Genomic DNA, 13,366 nt, shown 5'->3' on the forward strand with positions numbered 1-13,366 from the left:
AAAAAAAAAAAAATGTAGGGGGGGGGGGGGGTGTGTTTTTTTTGGCTATACTAGGTAGGAGATTCTTGTTTCAAAAGGGCAGCAGGGCCAAGGTAATTCCCGACTGTAGGAGAACAGGAGGGAAGGAATATTGTGGATAAGTTATAGTTGAAATATTGAATGTTATACTATAGGTTCTTTGTTTTTTGGGTACGTACTGGTTTGTTGTATCTGTTATTGGTATACTAAAGTGTTATTATCACTATTGGTTTAACTTGTAACTGCCTAATTATTGAAAATAAAACAAATATTTGAAAAAAATTAAAAATAAATAAAAGTATTGCATATGTTTTATAGCAGAAAGTAAAACATATTACCACCAAAAGAAAAAACACTTGCGGGGGGAAAAAAAAAAACATACATTTTATTTGGATACAGTGTTGCATGACTGCACATTATCAGTTAAAGTAACACAGTGCCGTATCGCAAAAAATGGCCTGGTCATGAGGAGGGGTAAATCTTCTGGAGGTCAAGTGGTTAAAGCCATGCATGTTAACAGGAAAAAACATTTAGTTTTAACCAAGCAGCATGAGTCTTTGTTGAGATGAAATAGTTTAATTTTGGTCCCAAACTATTGACGTTTTCCAGTCTGAATGGAAACCTGAAGCTCTTTCCAGAAAAATGTACAAATACACTTTTATTATATAAATATATCTCTCTCTCTCTCTCTCTCTCTCACACACACACACACACTAAATATATATAGTGTTTGGGTACCTTTAGATATTTTACTTTATGTATATATCATCAATGTGTTTTTTTTATCCAAAATTCATCTTCCCTGTTAATATATGTACTGTATGCTCTAGCTTTGCGTGTAGATTTTATAAAGTGCATACTTACTGCAGTTATCCGTCTCCCAGAGAATGCTTGCCAGCAATGCCAATTCTTCTTCAGGAGAGACAAAATCTTCTACAATGATCAAGCCAGGAGGTAAGGGGAGAGGGGACATCGCTTGTACATCAACTGCAAATTAAAGTGAAAGCACCATGTTTTTGGTAAATCTTATTTTAAAGTGTACCAATTTTTAGATTGAGGTAGCACACCATGTCTTTCATTTGCACGCAACCTGTATTTTTACTAATAGTGAATACAGAGAGCAACCAAGATGTAGGCCAAATGTGTAAATACTGTACTTCTGGAGAACATATAAAGTCAGTGTGGGGTAAACTCACATCATTGCAGGACAGTTAGACAACGTGAAAATGTATAATATGAGGTGTTATAATTAGTAGATACAAGTGATCACTCTTCTATCTTCAATTGCAGTAAAAAACAAAATATACATTTATGGTGCAGTCAAAAGTAAGGCCTTGGTAATGCACATGGGCTTCTTGTGTTGGTGTGGGAGAAATGAATCTGGGAAGCAAAAACAAATGTTTGCTTCCCTGATCCCTTTTTCCTTTGCCCCAAATCCAAATCGCAGTCCAAATCTTGTAGACGTCACCTCCATAACATTTCTTAAAAAAAACAATCCCTCCCAAACTAATGAAACCACCAAGCTACTCATTCACTCCCTGGTTATATCTCGCTTTGACTATTGCAGCTCCACCCTCAGTGACCTACCTCTGCATAGGTAGTGCCACTTCGGTCTATCATGAATGCAATACTGCCAGACTAATTTATCTCACTGACCACTCCGTCTCCTCCACCCCACACTGCCGATCCCTCCATTAGCTTCCAACTGCCAAACTAGTAAAACTGAAAATACTAACATCATGCAAAGTATTCACAACTCTGCTCCCAGTTACATCACAAATCTTGTCTCAAAATATCTCCCAAAATGTCCTCTCCACTCCTCCCAAGACCTCCTGCTCCCTCTCCATCTCCCATGCTCATATCCAGGACTCCTCTAAACCTCTCCCAACCCTTTGGAATGCTCTTTCCCAACCTGTCCGGCTATCTCTTACTCTGTCCACCTTTAGTTGATCACTGAAAACTCATCTCTTCAGAAAAAAAAAACTATCGCGCCTCCACCTAAAAACTATGTTTTTACATCCTCCATTTTTTTTTTAACCCCTGCTTACTGGGGGTTGTCTTCTGCACAATTCAGAAACTAACCCAGCGGATGCAGCGTTGTCCTGCTAAGATCTTTTTCTATTTTGTCACTCAGTCCCGCGCCATGTTTTTCTGTGACGTCATCAGCAGGCACAGGCTTTTCCGTTGTTCAGACGGCTGGCCTACCGATGGAGCACTGCTAGACCCGCCCCCTTTTCCTTTACTGAATGGAGAGACAATGCCTCCTGGGATATATAACATGATATATAACAGGCACATCCCAAGAGGCAAAGGAAGCCCAGTGTACGTCATTCGCCTAGGCCAGGAGTGTCCAAACTTTCTAAACAAAGGGCCAGTTTATTGTACTTTTGACTTTAGGGGGGCAGGACTGTGGTCATTGGGAGGGGAAAATGTCTCAGCATCAGTGGGGGAAAAAATAATGCCTCATTGTTTATTTCAGTGGGAGTAAATGTGCCTCATCCTTGGTGTCAATGGGACGAATTGGGCCCCATACATTGGGCCCCATTCTTGGTGTCATTGGAGGGAATAGTGCCCCATCATTGGGAGAAGTTGTGCCGTATTATAGGTATTAGTGGGAGGAATTGTACCCATTCATTGGTGTCAGTGGGATGAATTAAGGCCCCAAGAACCAGATAAAAGCAAAAAAAAGGCACATCTGGCCCCTGGGCTGCAGTTTGAAGACCACTGGCCTAGGCGTATGATGTGCACAGGGGGTGGCCTGAACTTTTGCCCCCCAAAAAAGGTAAAAAAATGAAATAAATAAAAACCCAACTCTGTTTCGGGAGAGAGGGAGGGATAGAACGTAAGATTACCAGGAGGGCGAAGATCTGCTTTAATGCTAGAAGATAGAAAAATATTAGAGCGTATACTGTAACAATAACACACCTTGCATGCTTCACTGGCACATAGTGAACTTTGCTGTGAAGCAAGGCATAAATGATTTTGTATTGATGTTTTCTCTTCTATGAAGGACAAAAAATAAAGAAAAAAAAAAAAAAAGGAAAAAAATGCATGCTGTCTGTTTAGGTGTAAAGTGAATTCTTGAAACCACTTATAAACAGAATCAATAGCTGTGCTCTTAGGTCCTGTAATTCTGCTGCACTAGTCCTAAATAGCTTGCTGTTCTGTCCTAAATTACAGAATGAAAGAAAAGATCCCAGCATGAGTTATCATCTAACTCCGCACAGCGCGCCGTTCAATGAAAGCAGTCCAATCTAACAGAGACGCCACTTAAGAGAAGAAGGAGATAACTGGAGGAAAGTAATACCTTTATCAACAAAGCTCAAGTACAGAGTGATTTTATGTTCCCAGTCACTAGATGGGAGCTCTTGACCACTGAGTGTTGTATAAGCATTTATGGCCTCTTCGGTGGATGAATATGTGACAAATGAATAGGGCTTGTTTGGAGGCATTATTAGAGATTCTACAAATCCACATCTCTGCAGGACGTCCACTAGCTGCTGTCTGCTCACTCCATTTCCCAGACCGCCATTGGCCACGACTAGACTCTACAATAAAGGAGAAGAAATTATGGAGTTCATTGAAAAGAATAACTTCCAACATTTTCTGTAACATTCTGTGTGATCTGTGTACATTGCAGGAACTTTAACAAACTTTGTTGCCGAATCCTACCTTTTGTTATTCTGAAAAATCACTGTGTGTTTTGTCTGTGTCCATGTGAAAGGTTTAATGGGTTTTTCTTCATAAAAATAACAAACATGCTTATACTTACCTGCTTTGTGCAATTGTTTTGCACAGAGCAGCCCCGATCCTCTTCTAGGGTGCCCCGCTGGCACTCCTGGCCCCTCCTCTTCATCGGGTGCCCCCAGGGAAAGCCGCTTTCCCTGGGGGCACCTGTGTGGGCTCAGTCCCTCTGCTGCATCCATTTACACAGACAGCGGGACTTGGCCCCGCGTCACTGGATTTGATTGTCAGCAGCGGGAGGCATAGCTGCTGTGTAGTGTGGTCCAACTGATCTCAGCACAGTGATAAAGCGCTGAGCTTGGCAGATCACATTGTTTCCTTTTCTTTTATTAACTTTATTGCCCCCAAAACAGACTTGAAAATCTTTCCACTTAAAGGGGTTGTAAAGGTTCGTGTTTTTTCACCTTAATGCATCCTATGCCGTGCAGCGCTGCCATTGGCTCCTGCTGCTGTCAATCATATCCAATGACGCAGGCAGGGGGCGGGACCAAGTCATACACTCAGCCTCTATGGGTGCGTGCCCGCAAGGTAACCCCCTCGGAAGAGAGCTTCCCAGAGGGGGTTCATTTAATGCGGGGAGGATCCGCAAGAGAGCCACCGAGGGACCCCAGAACAGGAGGATCGGGCCACTTTGTGCAAAATGAGCTGCAAAGAAAGGATCAGTTTTAATCCTCTCTATTTCATCAAAAATAATACAAAGTTTTAAAATATTGCAGCTTACCAATCAGACGTGGTGGCTGCATTATTTTTTTTAGGCTTTTTCACTGTTTTTACCTAATGATCAGAAAAAAAAAAAAAACACTTCTTGTATTAGAGTGCCCCCACTCTAAATGAGGGAGCAGAGGGGTCAACTTTGGACAGCAGAATTGTGAGCCTGGGGGAGGGCAGTTTTAGATGTACTAGCAGATTTAGATACACTAACAAATTGAACCCCAACTCCCACTCACACTGCAGTTACACAAGCAGTTTTTTTTACAGGTTTTACATAAGTACATACAAGCTGACCATTGTAAGCATCCCTGTCAGTGATAAATGATTTGTCTCATCCCTTTAACCACTACATCTGCAAAACAGCTTGTACTGTTGAAAAACAGATTTACCGGCTGGATCAATTGGCAAAAAATAAAGGAAAGACAGTCGGGGGGAGAAAAACGAATGCATCCAAGAATTGGTAAGCTGCAATATAATGTTTGCTTATAATGTTAAATAGCACTTTAAAGTGGTATTTTTTTTGGTACAAAGTGACATCTTAAAGTAGTATGATTTATAGTAATATCAGAAATTAAAGTGGTATTTCTTTTTATTAGAAAGAAATACCACTTTAATTTCTAATATTACTATAAATCATACTACTTTTAGATGTCACTTTGTACAAAGACACGATGATCATTAGACGGCATAGAACACTACAGAGTGCTACTCCCTCCCAGGCATGAAGGTGGTGGCCGGTTTATTTGTCGAATACCTTTGAAGGATGGGAGACTGTCTCTATGCCTTCATGTTTCAGAAGAATATTCTTGGCCTTTGCTTGTTTTCTATGTTGCTTCTTCTCCTCTTTGCTGTGTTTTGGTTTTGTGTTATTCATGTGCTCCAATCTTTGTTCTGATGGTGAAGACTGAAAAAGAGAAAATAAAGATATGTAATCAAAACAGGGAAATCACTAGAGAGTTCAGACTTGATTATGGAAAACCCACAACAACCAATCAGAAGACTGTTAATTCTATACGCTGAAAGCTAATTGGCTGACTAGGTTGCCACAGTTTGCAACACCTTACTGAATGTATCCTCAGTATGTGGGAAACTGTTATTATAATCCAGATCACTGCTGAGCTTTTAGTAGAATTCTATTGCGTATATTTTGCTTTTGCTTGCTTGTCTGGGTGTTGCAGGATGACCCATTGCAGTCAGTACGGCAGCAGTGCAAAGTGGGAGGCCGCCGAGCAAACTTCATGGAGTTAGATGTAAGCCTAGGTTCACATTGGAGCGATTTGTCATGTGATTTGAGAGATCAAATTGCATGACAAGTCGCAGCCTATTGGAGGCAATGGTACTGTTCCAATCAGTACGACATCGATTTTGTGGCGCCGCAACGATTTGCAAAAATAGTTCCTGCCCTACTTTTGCCGATTTCAAATGCGACTTCAATAGACATCTGTGCATGAAGCCACACAAATGTCTATTAAGTAGCACCTGAAATCGCGCTGACCTTGCTACTTTGAAATCGCGCTACTTCAAGAGAAGTAGCGCGATTTCAAAGTAGCATCAATGTGAATATCAGCACTTTACTGCACAACACGCTCTCTGAAAATCAATAACGTGAAAGTGACCCCAAAATTTAATTGCACAAAAGATTTGGCTGTAAAAGAAGAATGTCAATATTTCCAGCATTGCGCTCGGCTAAACATCTTGCTCTGAAATCTGTTAAAGCGTATGTGCCACTAAAAAAAAATATTAAAAGCCAGCAGCTACAAATACTGCAGCTGCTGACTTTTAATATAAGGACACTTACCTGTCCTGGAGTCCAGCGCCGTCCACAGCAGATGACGAGCGATCGCTCGTCACCCTGCTGCTCCCCCCTCCATCCACGGTGAGGGAATCAGGAAGTGAAGCGCTCCGGCTTCACTGCTCGGGTCCCTACGGCGCATGCGCGAGTCGCGCTGCGCCCTCCGATTGGCTCCCGCTGTGTGCTGGGAGTCGAGTGTTCCCAGCATACAACGGTGGACGGACGGGAAGCAAGAAAAAAACCCGTCTTTTGCCCGTATCGTAGGGCCGGAAGTGGGTGCAGATACCTGTCTGTAGACAGGTATCTGCACCCCCCTCCCCCCTGAAAGGTGTCAAATGTGACACCGGAGGGGGGAGGGTGCCGATCAGCGCGACTTCACTTTAGAGTGGAGATCCGCTTTAAGAAATCAACACTTCAGTTTGTAAAGATCTCTTATTACCCCAGCTGCATTCAGGCTGGGTTCACACTAGTGCCAATTGGATGTGGGTTTCCCAGCATCCAATTCGCATGACAGGAGAGTGTGCCAGGCTCTCTATGGAGCTGGTTCATACATCTCCGGGGCGGCTGTGGAGCGGCTTGCACAGGAGTCCTGTGCGTCTAACTCCGTTTTAGGGCCGAATTCAGGACAACAATTGGGCCCTGATTTGTCTCGGAAACGGAGAACAGGGATGCACCACACCCCTGACGCATCTGGCATCAGAGTGAACCCAGCCTGAATGTTTCCTACCACTTACCAGGGCATTATTAAGCAAAATAATCAGATGCTAAGCTCATCGAAGAGTCTTTCCCTGGGCAATCATGCCTTTAAATTATAAGGGCACTTTAAACACCTAAGAACGTTGGTTGGATTTTCCAGCCATTAACAGGGTCCAATGCCGCGTACACACGATCATTTTTCGGGTTCTAAAAAATTATGTTTTTCGGGCTCTAGAAAAAACTACGTTTTTTTCAACCCGATCATTAAAACGGCCTTGCCTACGCAGTATTGGGGGAGAAGAGACAGCGCAGTATTGGGGGGGGGGGGGGGGGGGGAGAAGAGACAGCGCAGTATTTTTATTTCATAATTCATCTTGTGGTTGAACTCTGTACCCATGTGCAGACCTCGTGTAGACAGGCACCTCCAGGCATGGGGTGTAGATGGTGGGTGTATTTCTGCACCCGGGAGACATGAAGTGTCAATTTTCTAGGTATCATGTACAATTTTAAAGAGTGTTGGGTAAAAAATAAATAAAAAATGATTAACCACTTAAGGACCATCCCCTGTATGTATATGTCGGCAGAATGGCAGGGACAGGCATATCAACTTACCTGTACATCCCCTTTAAATGCCTGCCCTGTGGTCGTGCGCCGGCGCGCTCACGACCCTGCCACCATCCCCGTGAGTCGGACCGTGGGTCCTGCGGACTTGATCACTGCGGGGATCCCTGCGATCGTCTCACGGAGGTATAGAGCGGGGAGATACTTTTGTAAACAAGCATCTCCCCACTCTGACTAGTGACAATGACACTGATCTCGGCTCCGTGTACTCGAAGCGGAGATCAGGGTCATGTGACAGAGAGCCCATCCCCCCTACAGTAAGAAACACTATGCAGGGAACACTTAACCCCTACAGCGCCACCTAGTGGTTAACCCCTTCACTGCCAGTATAATTTTTACAGTTAGTGCATTTTTATAGCACTGATCGCTGTGAAAATGACAATGGTTCCAAAAATGTGTCCGACATAATGTTGCAGTCACTAAAAAAATCACTGATTGCCGCTATTACTATTTAGAAAAAAAAGTCCATAATCTACCTCTTCATCGTCCGCGGTGGGTCTTCTTCCTCCGTCCTAGTCGCGGTGTCTTCTGGTAAATGGGGCGCGCTGCCTTCTGGGAACTGTGTGTTTCCCAGAGAGCAGCCGGCCCATTCACAAAGAGCTGCACAGCTCACGCATGCGCAGTATGCTCTAGCAAAGCGCGGTGACGTACAACACGTACGACAGCACTATAAAGGGGAAGTTCCATTCGGATGACGCCACCCTCGTGTTAGTAAAAGACGCTTCGCGCTTTTCAGTCTGTTACAGTGTGATGAATGTGCTTACGCCATTACGAACGGTAGTTTTACCAGAACGAGCGCTCCCGTCTCATAACTTGCTTCTGAGCATGCGTGGGTTTTTCACGTCGTTAAAGCCTACACGCGACCATTTTTTACAACCCGAAAAACGAGAACGTTAAAAACGTAGTGAAAAAATAGAGCATGTTCAAATATTTTTTTGCCCATTTTTTAGAACCGGAAAAATGCTCTGAAGCCCACACACGATCGTTTTTAATGACATAAAAAAAAACAGCATTTTTTTAGAACCCGAAAAATGATCGTGTGTACGCGGCAAAAGAGGTGTTCATTGTTTACCATCATAATGAGGTAATGTGAAGGAGCATGATTTTTCTCAAATGAACAAATTACAAACAGGAAATTTAGTTTTGTTTGGGAAATTACATTAATTCCAAAAATTGAATGTTAAAATTTTGAAGTACTTTCATCTTTAAAACAAAGTGCCCCTGTTATTTTCCCTGAGCTCATCTTCCCCCTCTACAGATGTGTGCTTACCGAAACCGATTTCCGAGGCCTTGGTTCATTTACCTCCCACACCCCAATACCTCTCTCTCCTGACCCCCCTGCAGATTTCACTCTACTTTTGTCCCTCAGCTGGGAGCATACAGTAAAATATTTTTTTTTCATTATTATTTATCAAGGAAGTGATTTCTCTCATAATTTATAAATAAAAAGGCCTCATTTGCTTGATTGTAATCCATGCCCAATCTGCTACATAAATAAAATGAGATATTTTATGTAATATAGTTGTGGGGTCTGGCCTGGAAATGTTTATATATGTTTACATTTTTATTTCACAGCACTTGTTGCTGATCTCTGTTGTAGTGAAGTTTAAAATGATACTAAAGTTATTTATATTTTAGAGGAGGGTTCCACCCGCGATTTTTTTTTTTTTTTAAAGTCAGCAGCTACAAACACTGTAGCTGCTGACTTTTAATGCGGCTTCACTGTCCATTTCATACTGCGCATGCGTGAGCCGCGCAGCTCCTTGTGAATGGGCCGGCTGCTCTCTGGGAAACACACAGGCCCAGATTCAGTAAGAATTGCGCCTAAATTACGGAGGCACAGGGCAACGATTTTGCCCTGCGCCCCCGCAAATTTGCGCCGCTGCCCTCGATTCACGGAGCAGCAGCTCCGTAAATTGCGAGGGCGCGCTGGCAAAATTGCCCGGCGTAAGCGCGCGCAATTTAAATGATCCCGCAGGGGGCGGGAATCCTTTAAATTAGGCGCGTTCCCGCGCCGATCGTAAAGTGCATCTGCCGTCGGGAAACTTTCCCGACGTGCATTGCGGCAAATGACGTCGCAAGGACGTCATTTGCTTCAAAGTGAACGTGAATGGCGTCCAGCGCCATTCACGAATCACTTACGCAAACGACGTGAAATTCAAATTTCACGACGCGGGAACGGCGGGTATACTTTAGCATTGGCTGCCCCTACTATTAGAAGGGGCAGCCTTACGCTAAAGACGCCGTACGGAAACTCCGTAACTTGCGTACGCAAGGCTCGCGCAACATTGTGAATCGGTGTTAGTATGCAATTTGCATACTATACACTGAGCACAATGGGAGCGCCCCCTAGCGGTCATCGCAAGAATGCAGCCTAAAATCTGCGTGGCATAAGAGCCTTATGCCACGCAGATTTTAGGCTGCAGTCGGCGTTACGATGTTCCTGAATCAGGAGCATTCGTAACGCTGGCGCAAGCAAGCAATTGCGCTGCGTAACTATGGTTACGCAGGCACAATTGCTCTCTGAATCCGGGCCACAGTTCCCAGAAGGCAGCGCGCCCCATTCACCAGAAGACACCGCGACTAGGACGGAGGAAGAAGACCCACCGCGGACGATGAAGAGGTAGATTACGGACTTTTTTTTTTAAATAGTAATAGCGGCAATCAGTGATTTTTTTAGTGACTGCAACATTATGGCGGACACATCGGACACATTTTTGGTACCATTGTCATTTTCACAGCGATCAGTGCTATAAAAATGCACTAACTGTAAAAATTATACTGGCAGTGAAGGGGTGAACCACTAGGTGGCGCTGTAGGGGTTAAGTGTTCCCTGCATAGTGTTTCTTACTGTAGGGGGGATGGGCTCTCTGTCACATGACCCTGATCTCCTCTTCGAGTACACGGAGCCGAGATCAGCGTCATTGTCACTAGTCAGAGTGGGGAGATGCTTGTTTACAAAAGTATCTCCCCACTCTATACCTCTGTGAGACGATCGCAGGGATCCCCGCAGTGATCAAGTCCGCAGGACCCACGGTCTGACTCACGGGGATGGTGGCAGGGTCGTGAGCGCGCCGGCGCACGACCACAGGGCAGGCATTTAAAGGGGATGTACAGGTAAGTTGATATGCCTGTCCCTGCCATTCTGCCGACATATACATACAGGGGATGGTCCTTAAGTGGTTAATCATTTTTTATTTATTTTTTACCCAACACTCTTTAAAATTGTACATGATACCTAGAAAATTGACACTTCATGTCTCCCGGGTGCAGAAATACACCCACCATCTACACCCCATGCCTGGAGGTGCCCGTCTACACGAGGTCTGGGTACCTCAAGATCAATTCTGAAATAAAAATACTGTGCCGTCTCTGCCCCCCCCCCCAATACTGCGCTGTCTCTGCCCCCCCAATACTGCGCTGTCCTCCCCCCCCCAATACTGCGCTGTCTCTCTGCTCCCCCCCCCAATACTGCGCTGTCTCTCTGCTCCCCCCCCCCCAATACTGCGCTGTCTCTCTGCTCCCCCCACCAATACTGCGCTCTCTCTCCCCCCCCCCAATACTGCGCTGTCTCTGCCCCCCAATACTACACCCCATGCCTGGAGGTGCCCTTCTACACGAGGTCTGGGTACCTCAAGATCAATTCTGAAATAAAAATACTGTGCCGTCTCTGCCCCCCCCCCCCAATACTGCACTGTCTCTCTGCTCCCTCCCCCAATACTGCGCTGTCTCTCTGCCCCCCCCCCCAATACTGTGCTGTCTCTTTCCTCCCCCCCAAAACTGTGCTGTCTCTCTCCTCCCCCCCCCAATACGGCACAGTCTCTCTGCTCCCCCCCCCAATACTGCGCTGTCTCTTCTCCCCCCCCCAATACTGTGCTGTCTCTTTCCTCTCCCCCAAAACTGTGCTGTCTCTCTCCTCCCCTCCAATACGGCACAGTCTCTCTGCTCCCCCCCCCATACTGCGCTGTCTCTGCTCCCCCACCAATACTGCGCTGTCTCTGCTCCCCCCCCCCCCCAATACTGCGCTGTCTCTCTGCTCCCCCCCAATACTGCGCTGTCTCTCTGCTCCCCCCCAATACTGCGCTGTCTCTCTCCTCCCCCCCAATACTGCGCTGTCTCTCTGCTCCCCCACCAATACTGCGCTGTCTCTCTGCTCCCCCCCAATACTGCGCTGTCTCTCTGCTCCCCCCCAATACTGCGCTGTCTCTCTGCTCCCCCCCCCAATACTGCGCTGTCTCTCTGCTCCCCCCCCAATACTGCGCTGTCTCTCTGCTCCCCCCCCAATACTGCGCTGTCTCTGCTCCCCCCCCACCAATACTGCGCTGTCTCTGCTCCCCCCCCAATACTGCGCTGTCTCTCTGCTCCCCCTCAATACTGCGCTGTCTCTCTGCTCCCCCCCAATACTGCGCTGTCTCTCTGCTCCCCCCCAATACTGCGCTGTCTCTCTGCTCCCCCCCAATACTGCGCTGTCTCTCTGCTCCCCCCAATACTGCGCTGTCTCTCTGCTCCCCCCCAATACTGCGCTGTCTCTCTGCTCCCCCCCAATACTGCGTTGTCTCTCTGCTCCCCCCCCCAATACTGCGCTGTCTCTCTGCTCCCACCAATACTGCGCTGTCTCTCTGCTCCCCCTCAATACTGCGCTGTCTCTCTGCTCCCCCTCAATACTGCGCTGTCTCTCTGCTCCCCCTCAATACTGCGCTGTCTCTCTGCTCCCCCTCAATACTGCGCTGTCTCTCTGCTCCCCCCAATACTGCGCTGTCTCTCTGCTCCCCCCCAATACTGCGATGTCTCTCTGCTCCTCCCAATACTGCGCTGTCTCTCTGCTCCCCCCCCCCCCCAATACTGCGCTGTCTCTCTGCCCCCCCCCCCCAATACTGCGCTGTCTCTCTGCTCCCCCCCAATACTGCGCTGTCTCTCTGCTCCCCCCCCCAATACTGCGCTGTCTCTCTGCTCCCCCCCAATACTGCGCTGGCTCTGCTTCTTCCCCCCCCCCCCATACTGCGCTGTCTCTCTGCTCCCACCAATACTGCGCTGTCTCTCTTCTCCCCCCCCCCCCCCCAATACTGCGCTGTCTCTCTGCTCCCCCCCAATACTGCGCTGTCTCTCTGCTCCCCCCCAATACTGCGCTGTCTCTCTGCTCCCCCCCAATACTGCGCTGGCTCTGCTTCTTTCCCCCCCCATACTGCGCTCCACATTGCCAATTGCACTACACATAGAGTGCATTGAAAAGTCATAGAGAGCCTCAGCCTGCCTAGAGAGACCCCTCACTATCCTCCCCCTCCTCTCTCCCGGTATGCGAGGACTGAGTCTATGTGTGACCACCGACCTGACTGACTCCAGTGACCTCACACTCCCGGGCGGCTCCTGTCATATCCATCGAGGAGTGGGGGGCGGGACTTTCATTCAATTTTCGGTGTGCCCGATGTGGACAAGATGGACTGGCTGCAGAGTGGAGCTCCATGTTTGACAGGAAACATGTGGCCTCCACTCCACCTTTTTTTTTTTTTTTTTTTGAGCTTTATTGTAACAAGCGATGATTAGCTGTAACTTGAGATCCACTACATCGACAGGAAACATGTGGCCTTGTTTAATGAACTTTAATGTAACAAACATTCAATAGATTATACAAACAACACATGGACGTGGAGGTGACATGTTTCCTGTCACATCTGCATTTCCTGATGGTTATCTGGCTGCAGACTGGAGCTCCACTCTCCACAGGAATCATGTGTCTTCCACAGATTTTTAGAATATTTTGATTTTTTTTGCTAGAAAATTACTTAG

The 13,366-nt window shown here is 46.5% G+C and overlaps 1 protein-coding gene across 3 annotated transcripts in view; it reads right to left on the reverse strand.

Annotated features, from left to right (window-relative positions):
• ALKBH8 (alkB homolog 8, tRNA methyltransferase) overlaps positions 1-13,047 on the reverse strand; it is an 84,006-nt gene extending 70,959 nt beyond the window's left edge. For all 3 annotated transcript variants that reach the window (XM_040340246.1, XM_040340247.1, XM_040340245.1), the window contains exons 1-4: positions 12,909-13,047; positions 5,228-5,377; positions 3,326-3,566; positions 883-1,005 (exon numbers count right to left, since the gene is read on the reverse strand). In XM_040340246.1, the coding sequence (XP_040196180.1) occupies positions 883-1,005; positions 3,326-3,566; positions 5,228-5,377; positions 12,909-13,043 (649 nt within the window). In that variant the 5' untranslated portion in view covers positions 13,044-13,047. The remainder of the gene's footprint in view (positions 1-882; positions 1,006-3,325; positions 3,567-5,227; positions 5,378-12,908) is intronic.
• Positions 13,048-13,366: the final 319 nt, after the last annotated feature.

This window comes from Rana temporaria, chromosome 2 (genome assembly GCF_905171775.1).
Source record: "Rana temporaria chromosome 2, aRanTem1.1, whole genome shotgun sequence".
NCBI lineage: Eukaryota > Metazoa > Chordata > Amphibia > Anura > Ranidae > Rana > Rana temporaria.